Source organism: Ascidiella aspersa, chromosome 7 (assembly GCF_963924565.1).
Source record: "Ascidiella aspersa chromosome 7, kaAscAspe10.2, whole genome shotgun sequence".
In the NCBI taxonomy this organism is placed as follows: Eukaryota; Metazoa; Chordata; class Ascidiacea; order Phlebobranchia; family Ascidiidae; genus Ascidiella; species Ascidiella aspersa.
This window is the reverse complement of record NC_139453.1, coordinates 3,486,313-3,511,291: the sequence shown is the minus strand read 5'-3', so window position 1 is coordinate 3,511,291 and position 24,979 is coordinate 3,486,313. Positions and strand designations below refer to the sequence as shown.

Below are 24,979 nucleotides of genomic sequence, written 5' to 3'. Positions count from 1 at the left end.
CAGCAGTCAACAACATAGTGTACGGTTACCGCTGGTGCGTTTCCTATTGATCCTTGAACGAAAAAAATTGAGGCAAATATCAAGGTTTAAATACATGCCTGAATACTAGGACGTCTGATACTTGACATTTTATTCCGATACCCGATATCGTTGACACAAAGTATCGCGATCCGATACCAAATGACGTCACTACTATGCTTAAATAAGCAAAACATTGACTACAATTACTTTTTATCAGATTTTAGCTATAAAACCTAATATTTTAGTTTACAACCTTTTCTTTTTGAACAGGTAACATTTGTCATTTTTCAGCGACACGCGACATGAATCGAACGTCACGCGACACTTGTATGACGTAACGCGACAGACATCTTAGCGAGAATGCGCCGACCTAGTGTAAATGTGTAAAAAAAGTGGCAAAATGGTGAAGGGAGGGTGGTTTTGTGTTGCTGGAGTCTGGAGAGAAAAAAGGTCTTGCCAGAATATATTCGGTCGATCTTCAAGTATTCAGCATAACAATTGTCAGCTGGAGTAATATTCATAACGTTTTTTTATGATTCTAAGTAAAACCAGGATTTGTAGGGAAACAAACTTGTTGTAGGTTTTCCAGATATTATTATCGTTTAATGAAAGTAGAAATATTTAAAATATGCAGTTGATAATAATTTAATCGTTTCTACAAACAAAAACCCATTACTACTTTATATATAAATGCTTGAATCGATTAAAAGGTGTTTAGTGTAAAATTGATGAAACAGATGTATTGCGAAAATAAAGTTGGACATTGCACTGAGTCTTTAACCATTTCTTGCATCTGTAGAACGTTCTGCAGTAAAAATGAAAAAAAAAAACTATATACTTGCATTATTTGATGGTGATTTGTCCATACTAATATAAGCATGTACACTAGGCTCAAGTGAGAAAATGAGAGTAAAGTTTTGACTGTCACAAATGCAGTACTTTACACAAATACGCTCTTAACTACGTTATGTATTATCACGTCGATTGTTGTTTGGTAGACATTTGTTTGGTAATAATTGTATTTGGAAGTTTGCCAGTTCATAATGTTAAGTGAGTTTAGAGTGCAATTTACTCTGTTCAAGGTATTGTGTAATATTCGCTTTCACATATTTTAACGGGGGTGTTTAGTGCGTGGAAACAGTCTGTGCTGTAGTCAAGTCTTACTGAGGGTCGCACGAGATAATTTGAGTGCGTCAGCGGGTCGCACCAACAGAACTACGAAACAAAAATACGTGGCAAGCAAGGTGAGCGCAAAATTTGTTGGTTATATTCGCATTTCTCCGGAATTTCTTGCGATAACTTATTGTATAAAATTCATATATTTTTTTTTCTATTTGCCGGCGGCCCACCGGTTAAAAAGCAGGAGTTTACTTTGTGGATATGAATATTGACGTTTTAGCAACATTCATAAATACGAAGTGATAAAGTTAAATGGAAGCCTGCATACATTTTAATGTTGTCGGGCGCCGAATATGCAACGATATTTGTAAAAATATTGCATTTTGAATTTAAGGCGCCAAAAAATGAGTTTGAACGTTGCAATAAAAGGTGTTTTTATATGTTTTGGTTGACTGTACATTTTGTTTAAAGGCGATTATGTTGATTTTTCTACTGGATAATGATTTGCGATCAGCTTTTATATTACATTTGTACGACATCGCTATTTGTTATGTTGTTTTATTTTAGTAAACACTCATCAAGGAATGGCTGATACTAGCAATTGAATTAGAAGATCGTGAAAATTGAACGTTTATTTCCAGTTAATCACATTATTTCGAACCTTATTTCAAAGTATTTGCTGTTTTTCAGTCGCTCTTTAATATTCGGTATGGAATCGAGATCGCGTGAGAGTTGTTAATTACAAACGGCCAGCACAATACCCACGGTGTGTGGCAGTAAGCGCAAGTTTTTTGCTTCATTAAAAACATATATATACTGTTTGCTGGTGCGGTTTGTTTTATGTATTATTTGCAGTTGTGATTTGTTTATAGAAAATCACCGCATTATTACTTTTCAATTATTTAATTGGAGTCTTGTTTATATACTAAAAATAATTTTCTGTTGTAGTGTTGGCTTTTAACGATGTGGACATCAACACACCGAGTTGGCCTGTTGCCTTATTATTGTCTAAATAACTTCATTTTATTTTTGGCTTATTGATCGCACAGGGTACAATATTTTCCAACCACGTTTTGTGGGTGACTGAGTTATATTACAAACGAAGTCGGTTTGTTTTGCTGAAGTCCGACTATTGACTAAGGTAAGACTGCATAAAACTACCAGAGTCCAGAGCTGACATAAGGAGTCCCAAATTTCGAAACTGACGAATTGCAAAGTTAGAATCGCAAATGGTGGAACATTTTCCAACAAAATATTGTAGGTGGATGAATTATCGCTCATATGAGCGGATTGCTGTATATCCACCTTATTTAGTTTGTTTAATAGGTTGAATATAGGCTGCAGAGTCGGAACCGGACCCGTCTTAATTGTTTTGCTTAAAGCAGGGGTTCCCAACCTTTTTTACACCGTGGCCCCTTTGAAAATTTTGAAAAATCAAAGGCCCTTCTATTTTTTTCAAAATTTTAAAAAAATTAAGAAACGTCATTTTAATTTAAAAAAACTGGTTTCTACATTTACCTGTAGTTGGAATGATAAAATGGTATAAATACAACTCACAATAACAATGGGAGTAGGCCAACATTAATTAGTGATTTATTACATATTCGGTCAATGTGATGGTTGAGCTTGTTTATGCTCTGACTTGTCTTAATTGCTGGTTTAGTGGTGTAAAGAGCCAGCAGCATGTCATAATGAATATCCAAGACACTGTGCTGCTTTGTCGAGTGACACTATGTTGAAATCCTACATTCACAACGATATGTTGATGGGAAAAGCAACAGCAATAGCATGACAATTTCATTAAGATTGGGGTACGATTTGCTTAGTTGTTGTTATTATCTCCCAAAATGTGGTCAAACTGTCTTTCTCAAAGCTCAATCGGGTTGCCGGCCCTTCTTGCGGCTTCAAGAGTTCATTAAAAAAAACTCTTACCCCTAGGGGCCATGGCCCACAGGTTGGGAACCCCTTGCTTAGAGTTTAGTTCTGTAAAAATAAGTGAACTTTTTTACTTAGAGCTACTGTATCTCTAGCGCAGCGCTTCTCAACCGGTGCGCCATGGAAGGTTGCCAGGTGCGCCGCGAGAAAATGGAAAAAATAATTTAATATATAAAACATGTATTTTTACTTTTCTATTAAGCTTAGCTCATTGATTCCGCAGCACTTTCAAGTAGAAAACACAATAAGACATTCAAAGCAACAACATCTAAATCAGATAATCTATAGCCTAATACCATAGTACTAAGACCACCGACATAATAACGCCAAATTCGCAGGAATTACCACGACAGAATAAGATCTAAAATAGTTTAGATAAGACCTAAACATGTCAAATTAAACCCAAAATTAATCGGAGGAAGACTTAAATAGACAAAACTACTTCCAAGACTGTAGGGAAAACCCGTTTGCTGTCGGCATTTGGGCGCCGCTGTTTTGGTCGCGGATTTTTTGCCCCCCGTTTGGGGTTATGGGCGGGTAGTAGGTGGTGCTAGGAATTGGGTTAGAGTTGAAAATATTCGGGGAGTTAGTGATAGTTATGGATGGTGTTTGAGGTTAGATAAAAGGTTATATAGGCCTTATTTTGGCCATTTAGGTCTGATTCCGATTTCGTCATTATTACGACTATTAGGTTTTAGTCTTATGTACGCCTTATTCCTAATAGTCTTTTATTCCGAAGTTGATGTTGTTCTTATTTTGGTCTCAAGGCTGGAGTGTCTTTTAATATATGCAACTATAAAGCCTATATAATAAAAAATTGCAAGCAATTTAAGAGAAATAGAGACACCTCAAAAAAACACCACAAAAATTTCGTGCTCGCTTCGCTCGCAAAGTGCGCCCCTGGTTATAAAACGTCTCTAGATGCGCCAACAAGTAAAAGAAAGTTGAGAAACACTGCTCTAGCGGCTGAAATCAGCATAATTCAGAGTGCCAGTTCGGTTTTATCGGCGATCTTTGCCTTTCGTACTCGCGTAAAACACGCGTTAATGAAATGTAAATTTCCCCAATTTAGCATGATAGATCGGAATTATTGAAATAAGTAGAAAACTTGAATTATGTTGACCACATCAGTATACCAAGAAACATTCCAGTTATTACGGTTTCCACTTGTCACACAAAGCCTTTTATATCACACTCTTCTTAATAAGACTGTTATGGTATGACTTCATGCAATGACCAAGTTTGTCAACGTGATGTTTGTTCGAAAGGGATCCACTTGTAAGTAAAAAGGTGCTGGCCTGTAAAGCCTTCGGGAAACTTTGAGCTACAGAAACTCAAAACAGGAACTTGCCACGTCGGCAACCCCCCGTTGCGTAACAGCTTTGCCCTTGACTTTTACGAACGAACGCGACCAACAGGAATTTCTCGCGTGAAGCGAACGAGATTATTCGAAACGTTTAAAATGACACCTACTTCTGTATGGGCGTTAAAATTGTTATTACGTCTTGCTACAACCTCCAACCATTATGCTCCGAAGTTTAGAACAAATTACCAATGAAACAATTTAAAACATAGTTTTGTAAAAGTTGGATTGTCATGATTTTAATATAATTAAAAGCTCTTTCACACCTGAAAAACTCTTTAGGAGCGATTTTCGTTAGTCCAATTAATGGCAACGAATATTGAAGTCAATGTTTTAAATCACATGAAAATGAGAATATTTAATTTCGTAGCAAAACAACGGACTATGAATTGCTCAAGTAAAAGCCATTCAACAGGAAAGTCGATTTATTTCGCTTCCAAATTCCAGCTTTTCGATTCAGCGTAAACTCTGCGCAATTCAGAGTTTTTGCTCAAGCTTATCCTTGGCCTTTGTGACTTAAACTTCAGCGCCGTGCATGAATGCATATATGCTTTTGTATGGGGGAACAATAAAGAGGAGTTAGTGGATTTTTTGAGGAGAAAAGGGTATACCTCAATTAACTAATTTATGTTCTATTTAAAGTAGAAGGGTGCAATAGTTTTCAATGGCGAGCCAATTTCGATTAAAGCGACCAACAAGAACTTCTCAGGGAAGCGAAAATGTAAACGAAATTAAAAAACAAAAAAACAAGACGCAATTTAAAATATAATTAAGTAAAACTCTAAGTTTGTCGAGATTTTTAAAAAGATGATACAGTTTGTTAAACACAACAGAAATGTATTTAGCAACGATTCCTGTTATTACCATTCCTAACTGTATTATTTGAATTGTAAAAACATATTTAAGCATCCAGGAATCGGTTTGGAATCGACTAAGCAATGTAAAAATGGCAAACATTTAGTGGCGAGCCAAAATAAAACTTCAGATATTTGACGAGGTTTTGGGTTTTCCACGGTTTTGTAAGCAACAAATTTAGTGGAGTCCAACTCCACGTCCAACGAAGCCATTATTTCAAGTTAAACGCAAATTCTATCAGCATTAAGCTTTTACACACTTGCCATAATTTTAGAGCGACAAAACATAACTTATTTCACGACAAAGAGCTAAATGCAGGCTACGGCGCAATAGTGGGGGACAGTCGCCATCCAATAAGCTAAATTCAAGTATGACAGATGATATTATAGTGGAATCGTTGTTGTGGCGTAATCAAAGTCAAAATAACACTCATCCTGTTAGAAAAAACAACATACGATGTAATGGTCTGTTTAAAAGGCAAATTCTATTAGCCTTTCTACATATTCCATAGCTGCCATAATTTTAAAGTGACCAAACATACTTTATTTCATGACAAAAGGCTAAAAGCAGGCTACGGCGCAATAGTGGGGTACAGTCGCAATCCAATAAACCAAATTCAAGTGTGACAGATGATATTATAGTTAGTAGAATCCTTGTTGTCGCGTAATAAGAGTCAAAATTGCCACTCATTTAGAAACAGCAACATACGATTTAATTATTTGTTTAAATAGGTTGTGGGGTCACAAAAATAAAAGTACAGCGGGCTGAACTCTGGTTCATGTGTTGTACGCCTCTGGTTTGAAGATTCGTTCGTCAAATTTATTTCCACACTACTTCTTTGGAAAAGTTAAATTCAAGACCCCACCCCTTAATTCGAACCAACCCCTCCCTAATATTCCACGATATCCCAGCGTAGTTTATTGAAAACTTTATGCTTTTCTTGGTCGAGTGACTTGATGAAGCCTATCTTCATCGGAATAAGGCCTAAAAAGACCAAATAACGCCTGAAACTGTAAGGAAAGGGTGTAAGACGATCGGGACCATGGGTCTGGCTCATCCCATATATCTTCGGAGCTAAATTAACGAAATCTTACGTACGGTTGAACATGGCTGGATCGACAGTTTTGGTGTTGACGTTTTGGGGTCCTTGGTATGAAAGGCGACGTTAGGGCGCCGCTGTTTTGGCACCGGATTGTTTGCCCCTGTTTGGGGGTTGTGTGCATTTTAATTTTCTCATGCGGCCCGCGGTAAAAACAATTGCCCAACCCTGGTTTAGAGTTTAGTTACGTAAAAAGAAGTAGACTCTTTACTTAAAGCTACAGTCTTTCTAGCGGCTGAAATCAGCATCCATTATCCTGTTCGGTTTTATCGGCGATTTATCGGCGACTTACAAGCCATATACATCAAAGCTTGGATGTTAATTTCCATACTTGCGCACCATTTTACAGGATACAATCTTACAGTCGACCATTATTTACATTCGCTAAATCAGACCTATTACTTATTGGTGTTGCATTTCGCCCATGGAATAAAGAAATGTTTAAACGACCAAAATAACAAATATTGTACAACAACCACAACCCTAAACCTTTTAAAGAAAGTCAGGTGTATAGTGAGTGAGGTCCGACACCTCTATTCTTGGCTCTGTATGATAATGTCGATATTGTTTTAGCGCACTTTATTTTCTAGACTTTCTTGTGCTTTATACTTTGTTTCCTCAAACAAGGTTTTTCGCAACACATTTAAGTAAGTCATAGTTGTCATCTAATTCTCAACTAATATGTTTTCCTTTTTTTCAGACAAGCCTGTTTATGTTAGCTAAAAACCTGTTCAACGATCAACCAATAAAACACCAGCACCAAAATGGCAAATCAAGTAAGTTTTTTCGTACTAAATAACAAAATCGTGCGGTGTTTTTTCCCTTCAAACAATCTGTCCTTTATACGTGACCCTTATATCATCCCTACTTTTGAGGTTTAAAAATACAACGAAATTGGTGATCGAGGATTTAGTTTAAAGTGAAAGTATGTGTTCGACTTTCGACATCATTATCTAGTATTGTCTTGTTGCCAATTTACGCAAACTCTAGATTCAAGAACAAACGGGAATCCAAAGTTTTTTTCTGTAGGTTCGTGAAAGTTTTTCAATTTGCAGCAACGTTAACGAAAGTCCGACTGATTTTTACCAGGTTATAGTATAGAATGCTTTGCTTTGCCGCTCAATTTATCTTTAGATAAAACATTGTAAAATTTACACTTGGTAGGAAATACATATTTCAGTAAAATACGGAGAACTATGTCTGCGCGGGAAAGAAAGTTAGCTTCATAGTCACAATATTTTTTAGTATTTTTAAATGTTTTGTTGTATTTTATATTTTCGGTTTTGTGACTTTTTGTTATTTTGTAAAATTTGTGAGGACAAAAAACAGTTATCTTGTAATGTTGTTATTAGAGTTGTTTCTTTTCGTGTTTAACAAATATATATTTGGATATTGAATCACAAATACACTTAAGTTTAACAGCATCAACGTTTTCGCCACAGAATCCACCTGGAAACAGCCAGCCAATCAATGCCGAGCATGTAAATATCGGTGACATACAGAATCGTGGTCCAATACATCAAGTTATCGTTCAAGGCAACTTCATTGACGCTCGAAACCAAACAAGACCGGATGTGGCTCATGACTCAGCAGCGCCCTCATCTAACAGTGGTTAGTGATAACGTTTACCCATAACAGTGAAACACAAACATGCAGAAATGCAAAATTCTTAAACGTCACTTTATTAAACTATTAACCATAATCACACAATTGTAGCACTAACATTAAGTCAATCAAAATGAACGATAATATATAGAATGCTATATTCATTCGAATTAAGGTAAGCATATGGGACCACTGGTTTCTAAATATATATATAGAATGCTACATGAATTTCCAATGGCTGATTGTATTTCACGATAAAAATCTAAAAATGTGGGTCAACAAATGCAGAGAATAGTTTTTGAATAGTAAGTCATTTAATCGAAGTAACGTGACGTATTAAAAAAACAGCAACTCATTATTGAAATATCTAAAAAATAAAAAATAAGAGTTTTATTTAATCAAAATTCAAATTTGTTCATAAAATTTCGAACATGGCATAACTTGACTCTTTAAAATATAAGTTGTGAAGTCATGCTAGAGTGAACCGCTTTTGTTGAAAGGTTCGGGTTCGGTTAAGGTTCATGTTGTTTCAAATTATTCGGTTCAGTTCCGGTTCGGCTCCTTAAATACGTTCAAAATACGGTTCAGGTTCGGTTACGGTTCGAAAAAAAATGACCCAAAACCGGTTCATAAAGTTCCGGTTCGGTTCCGGTTCGACTCCCTGGTTTAATATCAATAATATTCTGTATACCAAACGTCAATAAATCGGTAAAAAATAAAACTTTCTCTGTTTCTCATATTGTGACTCCTGAACCCGTGCTCCGCAAAATTTTTTACATTCGTGGGTGTAAATACTTCATCTTTACAATTTGCAATGCCTCATCGGTTCCTAACTCGCTACTGCAAAATAGTTAAACAAGTTGAGATTTTTGTTTTTTATACACAGCTTGTAATAACATCCTAAGTCATTTTATCATATCGTCATATCTATTTAAGTGTTGGACTGTTAAGCTGGACACAGATAAAGGTAAACGTTAGTGCAAACCAAGTAGCCCGCCTTTAGTCTTTTGTTAGGGTTCTGCTGTTTGCTAAGGTTTAAAGTTTGGTAATTTGATGCGCTATAAAGTTAACGTTTCGCTTAAGGTCGGAGAGGACCTCCTTAACGTCACATATGGCTTTAACGCACGCCTTTATAAGCCGCTTATTACCGAGACAGCCCACACTAAATGAAAGACAGATTAAAAGTCAAAGCCATCCTTAAAGTAAAAATGTGGATATAAAAGTAACCAAATTTAATAATATTAATATTACTCAGAAGCATCATGGCAAGAAAAGTCTCAGGAAGCAGCTGACAAGGTCATCGGAACTCTACCAAGCAACCCAGTTCCTCTTGACATCATTCGGGATTCGCAAGCACCTTTGGAGGAGTTTGGTTTAAAAGGATTGAAGCAACTCAGAGAAAAACAGGTCAACTCAACCATGCTTAAACTCAACCAACTATTTCCTGCTGCAAAACAAGAAGCAACCGATGAAGCCAAAAGTAAGAACTTTAGAAATAAAGCAGCATATGACGATTACGTGGAGAGGCATGGCAATGTGGTCGGTATGACTGGAATAGCTGGAATTGGAAAAACTACTGCTACTATACAGACACTATCGGAGCTTGCAGATGAATTACCAGCAGATCAAAAGGGATATTGGCTTTTCAAATACTTGAAGACTTTAGATCTTAATAAAAAAATGGGCGTTTTGGAATTGCTGTCGTCCGACCCAAACAGGAAACACACAAAGGAAATAGATGATCAAATACTGGAAAGACTTTCAAAATCCAACAAGCTGTTTATCTTCCTGGATGGTTTGGACGAACCTAGGTTCAAGGACCTTGATTTGGATGCTCCAGTGATCGGATTGTACGATCGCGCAACGCCAGTTGTTATTTTGCAAAACCTACTCCGTGGCGACATTCTTCCAAATGCTCACAAGCTGCTTACTTCACGACCGGGAGCTTTTCTTAAGCTACACCCAAGCTGCAAGCCCCACTTTGTAGTCAAGGTAATCGGCTTCAACGAAAGCTCTCAAGATTTGTATTTCCGACAAATTTGCCCAGAGAAAGAAGAATATGAGAAGGTCACCAAGTCACTTGGGCAAAACCCACATGCAAAGGCTTTGTGCTTTCTTCCTATGTTTGCAAAAACCGTCGCTCCTTACATCATAAAGCATGGCACTAAAGATGGCAATTTTACTCTCACAGATGTGTTTGCGGCTTTTGTGGCTGATTGCATTCGCTCGCCTAAGTTTAAGGAACATCCAAGAATTTTGCGCAAACTTTCAGACTTGGCTTTACACGGAATGCTCAACGACAAGATCATGTTCGACGAAGAAGTCTTTGATGAAGTCGGACTTAATTCTGAAGGAATGGAGGACTTTCTTAACATGCAAGTTTTCTCTAGCGACCTCAACCTTCGTATACTGAAAGGGGATAAAGTATTCTTCTTTATTCATTTGCTGTGGCAAGAATTTTTCACATCACTCAAGCTGTTGTTCGATACAGACCTGGCTACATTTTCTGGGCTGCTACAAAGCATGGAAAGTAATACGTGGGAAATGGTTCTTCGGTTTCTTTTCGGGTTGCTAAATACGGGACTCCACCTTAAGCTAAAGCCTATTTTTAAAATCTCTTCCACCGATGTTGCCAGCAAGAAACGTTTACTAAAAGGACTGATTGATTCGCTTGGATCTCAACTTTTATCAAACGATGACGAAAGCTTTAACTCCAATTTGTTTAAGCTTTGCAGTTTGGCGCAGGAATCAAACGATAAAGAAATCACCGCGAAAGTGGCCGATACCCTCCCTGGAGAGCTTCATATAAATGGTGGAACGATCCTTCCCAGTGAAGTGTCAAGTCTCTGTCACGTGCTTCGAGCAACACAAAGAGAGCTGGTCATCAGCATTGGCTCAGTCACATTTACCGGCAACGGTTTAGAAATGTTGATAGAGACAATGGCGAGAACCAAACACAAGGTTTGTGAAGTTTTACGATTTCTAGTCGTTTTAATTTTTATTCACCATTTTCAAATAAATGCAACAAAGCAGCGGTAAACGCTAAACGAACCCTGCACCGTTTTGAAGCCACACAACATTTAACTTTCTGAAGCAGGAGTCGGTAACCTTTTCTAGTCGCGGACCTGACCCAAATTTAAAAAGGGCTCGGCGAGCCGTAATAAATATAAACTTAAAATTTTCGTAAAATGTTGAGTTTTGAGCGTTTCATTATAATAACTGTTAATCAGTGGCGACCTAGTTTTTTTTAAGTTGAAAATCAGCTTTTATCTAACACTAGACGAAATACCCGGCGTTTCCCAGGTTAAATAGAATATTTTCCAGTTAATCTTACTGGTTAAAAAATAATTACATCTACAATAACCATCATAATGTACGAAGTCTACCTGAATTTAATCTGGTTAAACAAAATGAAACAATCCATCATACTTTGGCTCTTTATTACTATTGCACATTACGTTGTACCATGTTAAACTGACAGCCTCATGTTATAGCCTATAATTATGGAATCAGAAAATAACCCGAAAGTTGTGTTACGGATAGCGTGTAAAGTTCTTAAGAGGCATAAACAATGCAAACATATTTTTGTAATGCCATAACAAATTTGCTTATGCCTAAACGTTTGTACTGCGTGTCACTAAATAGAAAATTCAAATCATGTCATATCATGTCTAAAATCATTTAACCTAATGCTTTTCCACAGTCAGAGTAACACCCCACACCCTGTGTGAAAGCGGTATTAATAGAATGTCGTGTTTAATTATGTGACTTATCTGCGTGGCTCTAAAGATCTAATTCTTTGTCTCCGTAATTTCCCAATACTTTTTTAATTTGTTTAACACAATCTAAAGACTAAAAATTAACATAGGCCTGTAACCCAAAAAGCAGTATCTAAAATTTTGTGTCTGAAATAGGTCACTAAAGAAAAGTCGCGAACGCGCTGTGGCCGTATAATTACTAATTCACGTGTTTCCAACATTGTATAAGCTGGCTGAAGCCGTATATTATAGCCGATAATTACAAATAAATTGCGGTATTTACAACAAACAAATTGCAACGTTGTGTGTTTTTTTAAATGGAGCTACTAAACACGACTCGCATATTTTACCTAACGAAAACCCGTGACATATATCGATGGCAAATCGCTTAAAAAGTAGTAGCAGCAATTATTCAAATTGGCGAAATTCAAGCAAATCCGTAAAACCCATACTGCATCCAACGAAAGAAAATCCTCTTTTTAAAGTAAATTTGCTTAAAGTTCAAACCGCTACAATAAACGCGATATAAACTTTGCCACATGAAACTTTATTTTTACCAAGGCAATTTACTTCACGCAGGTTATTGCCTTATAAATGTGTGAAAAGGTTTAACCCGTTTTGTCATAAGGTTCTGCAAGTCGCACGCCCGCTCTTTCAAGTTAACATGCAACGAATGTTTTGTGATGTTTTTGAAATGGTATAAAAATTGCTCACCCGTGACCGGTTTGCGACGGCGTTCGCTTGAGATGCGAGACTTTCTCTCATAGAAAGAAAAAAAAAATTCTGTCTGGGAGCACACGAGTTTCTTTCTATTTTACCGACTTGCTCGGCGACTCGCTTAAGAGGAGCAATAGGAGCCATACGTTTCTCTGTCGTTTCCCTAAAACGCGAACATGCTGACCAACAAACTTTTCCATTTTATATATTAGATTTGAAAAAAGGACGGTAAAGCGTTTGCGCCAAGCGCGAAGAAAAGCTATTGTGCAAATATTTGATGTTCCCCGGGGGTAGCGAAAGGACGTGAGGTTCATCGAGTGCGCTGCCGCCGATAAACATAGTCTAATCATAACCAACAATAAAAGTGAAAAAAAGACATGCGGAAAATTTAATCGTTAATCTATGATGTAATTTGAATAGGATATGATGTAATTTAAATAGAACCGTTGAAATGTCGATATAGTTTATTTTTATATTTAAACCACACAAGAACTATAGTGTGCAGCACCATAAAATACAATCAGACATACTAAGATAGCGTAACGTCCATTGTTGATAGTACTAGTAGTTTATGTACTTCGCATTTTGGACGAAAAAAATGCGCAAAAAGTGCGCAAAATTTTTACATTTATGTAGTTAAAATAGACAACAAATTCTGGCAACGGCATTTTGCCAAGTTGTAAAAGAGGTGGAGGGCCGGATGAACTATATTGGCGGGGTTGCCGACCCCTGCTCTTAAAAGGTACTTTAAACTTCTATCACCGCATGATGACAGTAGAGTGTCCCCGAGTTTTTTGACATTAGTGGACAACTTGTTTTTTCACAACGGGTTGATTTCCTGTTGTTCACCAAGAATTGATGGCACACATCCTGCTGTATAGTCGGCAAAAATATTCATGGTCTGATGTCACGATGTTTAAATGGCGTTGTTATGCCGAAAAACAGACCGCCATTGCTCGCCTCTGAGATTAAATCGGTGAAATTAGAACAAATTACCAACGCGGTTTGTACAACTTTATTGCGTAATAACATGCGCGACTTTAATTGAGTCTATTTAGCTAAAAACGCAAAACGCATTTTTTTTTTATACACTAATATTTTTCTCTTTTATTTTCTGATATAACACTCTTAATTGGCGCGACAAATTACGTTTTTCAGTTTGTTATTGAACATTAGTGTTTGGGATGTTATACTCCACACTCCCCAAACTCTTCGTAGTCACTGTCTTCCCTACAGCATTAAACGCTTCCACCCCCAGCAAGTATTTAAGTTTTTTAATTCAGTATCCAAATTTTAATATTTCGTTGATGATACTAACTGGAAACGTTTTAACGCGAGTTTCGTGTTTAATGAGGGGATAATTAATTTACAAATACAAAAGAAAAGTTTTAAATAAAACAAAGTTCAAGCAAGCGCATTTTTAGGAGCAATAACTAATGTTTGAGTTTAAAACTGTTCGCATCTCACGCCTTAACAATGTGCGTACTCTATACAGCCGAGTAACCCGGAATTTTAGTGAAATTGTTTCTAAGTGCATGTATATATAACATTTTAGCTCTACAAATGACTAAATTAAATACAGTTTACAATAAAACGTCATATTAACCCGCATTTTTTTCAGCGACTTTGCTTACACTTTTTAAACCACGTCATTGACTAAAGGTAGCCAACAATGGCGGGCGAGGCAAACTGATCGGCGCATAAGTTTGAGAACCTCATCTATCTGGGACAGCGCACCCACCAACATATCTTGTTGTTATTTTGTAGATGGAGCTTGTACATGTGGACACAACTGGATCACGTGACTTCGTTGCCTTGTCCACCTGCGTCCATAAGATAAACCGCCTGTGGTTGGAAAATACGAGCGATCTGTCCGATTTCGAAGTTCTTACTGACGCAATCGCACGCAGAGAAACACCTGTAAGTTAACTTACGTGCAACAATTGACATGTTTATGTCATAATGGTCATTATTACGATGGGGCGGGCGCGATTTTCCAACCACACTATCGACAATCAAGCGGATAGGGGAAGTCCCTGGGTGAAACGGGGACGCGTGAAACTGATATGGGGCATCCCCGTGGGTCAACCATTGCACAGGGGAAAGTCCCACCAAGCATGGGTAGTGTTTGGGATGTTCGTAATCACCATCAAGATTTTATTATTTCGTTGATGATACTAACTGGAAACGTTTAAACGCAAGTTTCGTGTTTAATAAGGGATAATTTTTTGTACCAATAAAAAAGCATTTTTTTATAAAAAAAAAAAAAACACAATAGAAGCAAGCGAATTTCAGGTACATTAAACCACAGTTCGAGTTTTAAAACTGTAATTAGGAATTTTAGCAAAATAATTTTGAGCGCATAAATATATGGAATTTTAACTTTTACAACTACTCAATTAAGAATTGTTTAAAATAAAACGTTATAAGAGCGATCTGTCCGGTTTCGAGGTTCTTATTGAAGCAATCGCACGCAAAGAAACCCCTGGAAGTCTTACGTGCAACAACTGACAATTACATGGTTTGTAATTGCCGCCATTATAATTCGCCTAATTGTTAAGTCTATTGACTTTCAACTTAATTTCATGAAAAAATTAATTTTGTTTCTCCGTCATTCAGCGAATATGATGATTTGTGTCCAGTAAGTTTACGAAGCCATGAAAGCTGCATACACATTTACTTGTCAATTCAACTGAATAAAAACGATATTTTTGGAAAGACAAATTGTGACGTTTTATGCGGATTTCACATTCCGTTACATAATACTCGATATTCAAACACGCTTCAAAAATCTGGAAAATCAATTTTGTAAAATGACTGAACTGAATTATGAATTTTTTTGGTAAATTTACTAACTCCAACTATAATGATGAATCACGTGCCGTGTACGTTTGATGTGTTTATTTCTTTATAGCAATTGATCGTGGTCGCGCAAATATTTATCGAGTAGAATCTAAAATTAACATTTACAACTTTTCCGGTTTACAATCAATTTGACCTCTGTCCGTATTTAGCAGTTTGAATAGGTTTTATCAGTAAGTTTAAAACTTTCGTTAACAAACCAGTCTATATTTTGTGTAGATGGAAGAATTAATCGTGGTGAACAATTTGGGGTCACGTGAGTTGAGTTGCCTGGCAACAAGTGCAACCAACATCAACAAGTTGACGTTGGTGGACTGCGACACTGCTGGGTTAAATCTGCAAGATCTAACTGACGCCATCTCACGCAGAAACCATCCCGTATGTTTATGTTAGTTGTGATAAGTAAATACGTTCGCATTAACCGCACATGCGTGGGCCTCGACATAAATTAGGGGGATGGGGGCAAAAAATATTTTTTACGGACCGTTTTTATTAAACATACCGAGACATGTAGGTTTGTCCTGAATACTTCAGTGAGAATATAATACACGCTTCCATACAACTCGCCAATTACATACTTTCATAAAGAGTTGCATGGCTGGATGTTTATGTTTCACTTAAAAAACGTCTTTGAAGGATAAAGTCGGCACTTGTTTGCAAAAAATTAGCCTCTCTGATTTTGTCTAGTTAATAATTCCAACTGTTCTAACAGCCTTGTGCATATTGATAGATGTTTAAAAAGGTCTACAAACAAACACTCAAAAACGTCAGCCGAAGAGGGTTTGGAGACCTGGGACAAGCACATGGGACATTTACTTGGAAGCAATCTGTAAACCACAAACGTTCAAATAACTGATTGTTTACTTGGATACACACTATTTTGCGCGTTCAGTGTTCACAATTAGGCTTATTTGCACCAATATCTGGATATTTTGTGCAAACGTTTGTAACACAACAAATAAGAAAAATTCAGTTTCGACAGCGGCTTTTACTTTCACACAGACAATTCTATATTCATTAAACACATCCGGTAATGGCTTGTTTTTCACGCAAATATGTTGACTTTTCAGTACTTTAGTATTAAGACAATAATGCGAATTTCTCGCATATTAATATTCTACCTAGGAAAAATAATTCTGCGTCATAGACACAGCAGTTTCTTGTTTATTCCATAATGCTCCAGATGTTCTACTTCAGCACAGACAATGTGGTAGACCAGTGGTTCCTAACCCGGCGCTAAGCAAAAGCAATTATTAGGGGATCGAGCGCTACTGTGATATTTCACTTTTTGTAGTGATTTTAATGGTTTCGTTTCGTGTTTATTCTGTTTTTAAGATGTCCTTTTATTTACATTAAAATTCCACGTGTGTAGTTAAGTAACTGAAGAGTTAATTCATGGTTTTGCAAACTTTTTTGAATTTTGAACTAATTGCTACTTTTTCCAACCGATTTGGATTATGTTTAGTTACCGACTTTCTTTTTTTCCAACTTTAATTAAAACTTCATATTTGCTGCAAAATATCTACAGTTTTAGCTTTGTCCAAAATTCCCTGTGACTAGCCTATCACTGCATGTTTTCTGTCTAACATCTATTTATTTTCTGAAATGCACATATTATCGAACGATAACGGCCCTATTCAAATACAGTTTGGCTGAGTTGCAGATAAACGATAAATGTTATCCTCCTATCCAACAATATTTGTTCATATTTTAATATAATAACACCCAGCAACTGGGGGATGCAACTGCTTTGCGCGAATCTATAACGTTTTTGTATTGTGTGTCGTCACACCTTTCGAAACATGATTAACGAAATGGTTAATTTTTGCGCTGCAGGCGACATTGTTACGTGGTTTCTACGGAGCCTTGTTACTGCTGTGGAGTCAATGCCCTCACAACGCACATGTCAAAATCAACTTGACAAAGTCAATTTTTCGCGCTTCGCGCCACCAACAGTAGATACTTTAGTTTTTTTCAAATTGTCTCACTGATCTGTAATTCATAAAGACCGAATAGTTTTTCGTAGTGGGTAGCATAAGGAAATGACCAAAATCGTCTTTATATTGTTTAAGTTGCCCAAACTTTTATTTTGGATTGTGCGATGAGACGCACGACGCCTTTGGGCTAAAACAATTTGATCAAAGTGGGCTAAACCTAGAAACATAATTAGATTCGCGCGGAACGCTAAAAAAAATTCCATTTACTTTTAGGCAAAAAATACAGTTTGTTGGGAGGGCATAGCAACGTATTCTACCCAGCAAAAAAATAATTTTGCGTTAAAGACACAACAGTTTCTTGTTTATCCCATACTATTCCCGATGTTGAGGGGGCAAATGCTCCCTATTGCAGGCACTCATGGTCCAGGATTAGCAGAAGACACCTTCGATGTTATGGAAGCTAATAGAGGGGAGATACGTAACAATTAAAACTTTTTGTCATTGTAGATGGAATTGTTGGGACTGCATGGATGCAAGCTGGATTTAGGTGGTTTGAGTTGCCTGGCAACAAGTGTACACAACATCAACCAGCTGGAATTAACATTATGCAAAATCGCTGGTTCTGATCTTCAACCTCTAACTGACGCCATATCACGAATGGATCGGCCTGTAAGTGCGTGTTGTTGGAATGAAGGATATGTTGATTATTGGAATTGCATCAAGGTGGATAAAACAGGCAACAGCATTTCGTTTAATATTTGGTAACTCTGCCACTGTATCTGGTGTACAAAAGATTTTCGATAAACGGAATTTTTCTTTCGCCATTACTAAGTAATTACTAGCAGGGAAGAATGCGGATTTTTGTTTAAGTGGCGCATGAAAAAATTGCAGGTATGATGTCACAATGTTACGTCAAATCGTGACGTCACAAGTAACGGACACAGCGTTACGTCAAAACGTGTCTGTTTTTTATATTATCAAGGCGGAAAAACACTCGCGTGCAGCGTGAAAAAATGCCTTTGTAAAGTTTAAGTTTCCCAAACTTAAATTTGCAATAAGACGCACGGCGCCCATGGATAAACCGGTTTTCAAATGGGTTAAAACATACTAGAAACATAACTTAAATTCGCGGGTATTCCGAAAATACTTTTGCATTCACTTAGGTACAATAGGAATAATACAGCCACGTTCCCTCTCCAATGAATTCACCCCTAATAACTGGCCTTTAAATGGTCCTAGCCTGGGTACATTTGTTCTGATAGCACTTATTCTCAAAGGACCATTATTAACTTGACATCCTTTTTGTTTGTGTTTACTTATGGGGAGTAATTTACCAACCAACACTCGAATTGCGATTATTACTTTCTAACAACGTTTTCCTGTTGAAGTTATTGCACCCCGAAAAACGCCTACGTTCCCTCATACTTTTGTGCAAACAAAATTTGTGGAATTTTGTAGCTGCATTATTTTTTATTTGCTTCAGCGCTGTTCTTGCATAGCTCAGTTGCTAGAGTAACTGTTACGGTATGGCAGAGGTCATTAGTTCGGATCTCACCGCAGGTAATTTTTTCTTGCGTTGCTTGCACGAAAATATTTGCAAGACCAACTGAATATGTTTAGACCTTCTCAATAAATAACATTCGGCGGTAGTTGTTTTTTCAAACGATAGGCCTAGGTCGTGGAGATATTTATTTTCGTGCATCCAGTGCATCATATTAGACAACAATTCAATTTATTTGCCCAAAATTAATACAATAACATTTTAAAGTTAAACCGCAATATTAACGCTATTAAATTTGCAATTTTAGTTTTTAATGCCACTTCAATTCGTAAATCCATCGCCAAGTGAATGGATAAGAACAAACAGATTTTAGTGGGCGGGTTTACGTTAAAGTACGAACGCCGGTTGACGATCTTGGTCTCTGACTTGGTTGGCCACCCTAACCTAGTTTAAAACCTACCCGGGTATAGTTACAATTATTTCAGACAACACGTAAAATGTAAATTAATCAAGCAGCATGTCAAACCATGGTTCTTATAGTTTAACCTTGTATTCGTCCATGCAAAATCAACCAGGTTACGCATGCTAACTCTACGCAAATTGTGGATTCAATGAAAAATGACAATATTTACAACCACTATAGGCATTCAATAAATTTTTAGCTGCTATAGTTAACCAATGTCCCATAAAATTATTTTTTTCCACCATTATCCCAATAGATTTTATATTTCCCAGAGTTTTTTCCTGACCTATTACGAATTGCAGTTTTTTATTGGTGTAAGTTGCGAATATGCATTGTTTAATTTGGTAGAACCTGTATGCAGCCTAACACCTGCTTGTATCTTACATTATGTTGTGCTGATGTAGATGAGGAAGTTGGACCTGAGCTACAACTTGGGATTGCAAGGACTCGCTTTCCTCCGAACTTGTGCCCACAATGTACAAGAGCTGGAGTTAGAACTATGCGGCATCGGTGAAGCTGATGTGAACTCTCTGCGCAAGGTATAAGCACTCAGAATTTGGGAATATGTTGCCGGGGCAACGTTGCGACACTAGTGACGTCAGTGTTTAGACGTGTGACGTAACGATACTTCCCGTTGCATCGAATGTACAACTTCAGATGAAAAAATATGAGGATATTTGCAAATACCTATCTCCAGCTTGATGGTAGTTAGTGGCGTTCACGCGAATAATTTGTGAAGTAAGGCGCTTGTAGGTCTGACCTTTTTGCGATCGAATGCATTCGCTTGTTTCTCGCTGAGATCAAGTTTGCTTGGATCTGTCCAGGCCCGACTGAACTAAGAAGCAGAACTAAAAGCAGGAAAGCTAAACACAAAGCTTCGGGTTAAGAACGAAACAACCTGGCTTGACTCGTGCGAGTAACGAGTAGAGCGAGTTGCGCAATAACGAATTCACGAGTAATCGGTTAATATGACTTTACTTGTATAATGACATTTCATGTATTTTTAAATAGCGGCAAATGCTATTTAAATAGCCGCATGTTCTAAGTTCAAATGTGATAACTTTTTTTTAGTCTGAGTGACGCCTAATGTTGTTACACAGATACGTGTATATCCGCTATAGTAAGTTTTACTTTTATAAATAACCGACCAAACGAACAATACAAGTACTCAATGTACCGAGGTAATCTCTAAATTTTTGCGCATTCCCATGTACTGCATTTTTGTCGCCAAGAGTAACTCTTAAGTAGTTTGATCAAGCACTTAAACACAACATAGAATCGTTACATAATCGCGTCTTAAAAATCTGTCTCCACAGTTATATCAAGACAAGCAAGCGGAACCAGAAGCAAGTCAAAGCCAAGAAACATCCACTGAACAAGATGTGGACGATGGGACAGATCATGTAAGAACATTTCAACGTTAAAGTACCAATACATGCTTCTTACTGGTCATACCAATGTTGTGTGAACACAAGACACCCTAGTCGCGTATGTAAATAATATCAAAATAACTTGGGGTTTGTTTTGCTAAATTAGTGCGTTTCTTTACTTTAACAGGTATCAACAGAGAGTTCAACACAAAGGTCAACTCAGGGGTCAACGCAAAGGTCACCCCAGGGGTCAACGCATAGGTCAACTCAGGGGTCAACGCAAAGATCACCTCAGGGGTCAACACAAAGATCAACTCAGGGGTCAACGCAAAGGTCATCTCAGGGGTCAACGCAAAGGTCACCCCAGGGGTTAACGCAATGGTCATCTCAGGGGTCAACGCAAAGGTCACCCCAGGGGTCAGCTCAGGGGTCAACAAAGGGAGGTCGGAGGTCCGTTGCGAATTTGGCAAAATTATTTGAACAACTATAACTTTATTTCAGATTCATTGCAATTGAGTTCTTTCTCATCCAATAATTTTTTGCAATATTTTGTTTTATAAAAGAGAGCGATTAACAACATTGTCTTTTCTATAGAATCAGTTATTTTTTCAAAAATGATCCAAATGATGTCGTAAGTCTCTAAACAACAACTGAATAAACCGGTTTGCAACCAATACTTTCATACTGTAACAGAAATAGTTGACTTATTTAATAAAGCATAACTGTGGTAAAACGATTGGACCAAAGACAACTACAATACTCCACACATTTAATCAACGTTATATTCGTTTAATGTTTTGGTTGTTATTACATTTTTATTACGCGCTGTGCCAACCTCTTTAGCTCTCCTGGAGCTTATTTATATTATTCCTGTCTTCATCAATGCGCCTTGGCAAAAATTTAACATGTCGCCAACTTTTGGACAAACGTTGTATTTCCATAAAAATCACGAATTTTAACTAGTTGTTTACCACTGTCTATTAAACTAAAACAAAATGTTGTTTATTGTGTTGTCACACTTTTTCATTTTCGTTTTGGCTAAATATTTTTGGTTTTAATGTCGTTCCTGATTTTATTGTTACGATTCACAAACATTAACTGTGGTACATTTTTAATAAATCGTGGTTGATTGATGGATGCCTAGCCTGAATATGCTGGTCGTTTTACCTTCTTGTTTTAAAATTGCGAAATGTGTTAGGCTGAAGTGAAGCTACATAATTGTTCGTTGCCCGTCTTTGTCATCCACCCTTTTAACTAGAGTTCACTTTAAACTTACGCCTCTTTACCTTTGCTACTGGTCACATTGTGAAATAATTATGCGGGTTAAATGTAAAATACAAAAAGAACTTGAAAAGCACACTATCTACAATGTCATTCTTGCCACAAATAATTGCAAAAACTAACACAGACATTCTCAATTTGTCTTAGCATAAAACAAACTTGCCTTATGCACGTCAAACAACTGCCACGATATTATCAGGCGATAGAACGACAACATTTGCAGATAAAAACCTATATAACTACAACATTAGAGACATAGAACGACAACATATGTACATAAAAACCTTGACAAATAGACTATTGTTAGAAATGTGTCATTGAAATGGGCGGCAAAATCATACTGGTCATGGATATTGGTTTGGCGGACTTAAACTATTCTCGCTGTCAGATGTCTGTGGGCAGGTGGCACAGTCACCCGTATTAGGCGGTATTGTAGACCGTGATGTCATTTACAAAGCATTCAATAAATATTGAAGGATTCACTAAAACTAGAGAACAAAAAGGTATACCTTACCAAAGTAGACTTGCAGCTTTAATCTCGCAGCAAACTTATCACAGAATTAAACCATAACACAACACAACTAGCTCAACTCATGATCAAATGCTTTTCTCGTGTGATTGCTTACGGCTCATTCTGCACCAAACTGATTGCGTTTGCTTCGGCGCCTTTAATTCATTTAGCTCAACATAAATCAGCCAGTTTAAATGGCCGCTTTCAAATCAGTCTTTTCATCAGGTCTTGCGGTTTTATATAAGGCACAAAACGCGGCTGAAATAATGGAGCTGGCCGATTGCATTGCAAGCCGCGGCTCCAAGTAGGACAGGAAAGTATAATAGCAATTATTACAAAACTCAAAATATAAATTTGAGAGACTGTGATTTAAACGCCTCCTGTGCAAGGCCAAAAGTAATATAACTTAAAATGCATGGAAGTTTTCGAGATGACGTAAGAACAGGACGTCTAAAACAAGCAACGTTTGATTAAACATGAAGGAGGGGGCGCCAATTTTATAGTTTGCCCCCGGGCGCAAAATACTCTGGCTATACGCCACTGGGTACAAGCAGGCCCTTATAGAGGTGTCCTGAAAATCCAGCATTTTTATCCTGATTGTGTTATTTCGGAGTTTCTCAACAAACCTTGCCCAGTGCTACGTAATATCGTAAATGCCAATCGAACGCGAGAAATTTTGAGTTTTATGCGCAAGTTTATCAAAATTACCTCAAATGTAATAATATTGTAATTGCCGTGAGTTGTATTCTCTATCTGCCACAATAACTTTGCCTTTAACATAAAATCGAGTGTCACTGGAAGCTAGGTTTTTTAATTTGTTACTTTAGTCTTGTTTTAATTCAGGGGTTCCCAACCTTGTTACGATCTCGTACCACTTGGACGCTCTGTACTGTCACGCGTACCACTTTAGCACAAAAACAATTTAATTGAATCATATTTTGATCTATTTTTAGCTTACAACTAGCATTATTCAACGCTATTTGTAGCTTAGGACTTAAGCTTTAAAACAGTCGATTATATCTATCAACAGCAATCATTTGGCATAATTAACGCCCACAGTCTCACAGCATTGTACACTTTACAAAGCAACTGTGCTCCTTGTCAACAATTGACACGGCGTGTATTTTGAAGATTGCGTTGTTTCGAAACAACAGGAATAGTTACGTAACAATAAGAATGGGCTTCGGGTAATTTTTGTTATTTAAATAAAACCAGAACACAAAGTATAAAGTTGTGAATCCAGGGTTTTGTGAAAAAAACGGAAGCTACTCGAGTACCACCTGAAAAACCTACGCGTACCACTAGTGGTTCACGTACCACAGGTTGGGAAGCCCTGTGTTAATTGGATCAGAATGGCTTGCTGTGAAACCCGGCGGTACGCAGCAAAACTAAAAGCCACTATGCGATGTACACTGCCGGAAAAACGCACCGGTAAAAAAACAAGACAGTGACTTAAATGTACGCCAAGGCTACTAGGCGCGGATCTAGGATGTTTGTTAGGGGGGCAATGAATTGTTTCGAATATGACGTCACACAGCTGTACAACTAACCTCAAGAAAACCAAACAGTTGGTTTATTTCCAGGTTGGAGAAGGTATGCTTTTAGTACAAAATTTACATTACAAAGCTGTAGCGCGAAGCGAAAAATTGCCTTTACATCGTTTAAGTTGTCAAAAGCATTTATATTGGATGATGAGAGTAACGATGCCTTTGGTCTAAAGCAACTTTAATAAAGCGGGCCAAGAGATATACAAGAAGCTTTAAGATTCGCGAATTCTTTTGCATTTATAATGTTACCCTAGTAACAAAAAATACATTTATTTTAGAAGCCATTTTGTGGTATTTGCGGAAACCAGAAAAGTACCAGAATATTACAACTATTAATTCCAGTATAATATGAAAAGCAACTAAACCATAAAACATGCCTACAAAAACGGCTGTATTTACAAATACGATGCGTTTCTACACAGTATTAAAATCGTTGTGATTTTTACAGTTACCTACATTTGAAAGGCATTGAAATAGAAAAACAAAGTATATGTTAACATTAAACAACAAGTATAAAGTAAAGTGTAAACTTTGAAACAGTACAATAACGAAGAAATAATTACAGTAAAAATGGAAAAGTTAGCATTTGCACAAATGGATGACAACACTAAAATATTTGTTCTTCCTGTACAACATACCTTCTGCATAGCTGTGTAAGCCCAGAATACAAAGAGAGCTCTATTGCGATGAGATTCGAACCAAACGAAAGCTATCTTTACACGCGGGAAAATAAAACCGCTCAATGCTTCTTTGTAATCCCCGAGAGAATGTCAAGTGAGCCTCGAAACTTTTTGTAATATTGGAAAAGAAATTATTTGTATCACCAATATGCATAGACACAATCGTTTTAGACTTAAATACGCACTATCCATGAAAAATTATTAAAATTGAGACATTTAGATACAGTTTGTAGTGGATTTAGGTTTTTGCATGCCATAAAGGTAAAACCCACTTTAGGTTTTGCAAGTCGTGGCTTATGTAAAACACAATGAATCGTGTTGCGATAAAATCGAAGGCAAAGAGAATACTTGTGAA

The 24,979-nt window shown here is 37.1% G+C and overlaps 1 protein-coding gene across 1 annotated transcript; it reads left to right on the top strand.

Annotated features, from left to right (window-relative positions):
- The first annotated feature begins 2,199 nt into the window (after positions 1–2,199).
- LOC146137297 (NACHT, LRR and PYD domains-containing protein 12-like) lies at positions 2,200–21,742 on the top strand. Its single transcript, XM_083393839.1, has 10 exons — positions 2,200–2,281; positions 7,093–7,168; positions 7,835–8,003; positions 9,253–10,958; positions 14,240–14,392; positions 15,554–15,712; positions 17,779–17,940; positions 19,640–19,774; positions 20,552–20,638; positions 20,793–21,742. Exons 2-10 carry the CDS (start codon positions 7,157–7,159, stop codon positions 21,093–21,095), a joined length of 2,886 nt encoding a protein of 961 aa, XP_083249965.1. The 5' UTR covers positions 2,200–2,281; positions 7,093–7,156; the 3' UTR covers positions 21,096–21,742.
- The last annotated feature ends 3,237 nt before the right edge of the window (positions 21,743–24,979 follow it).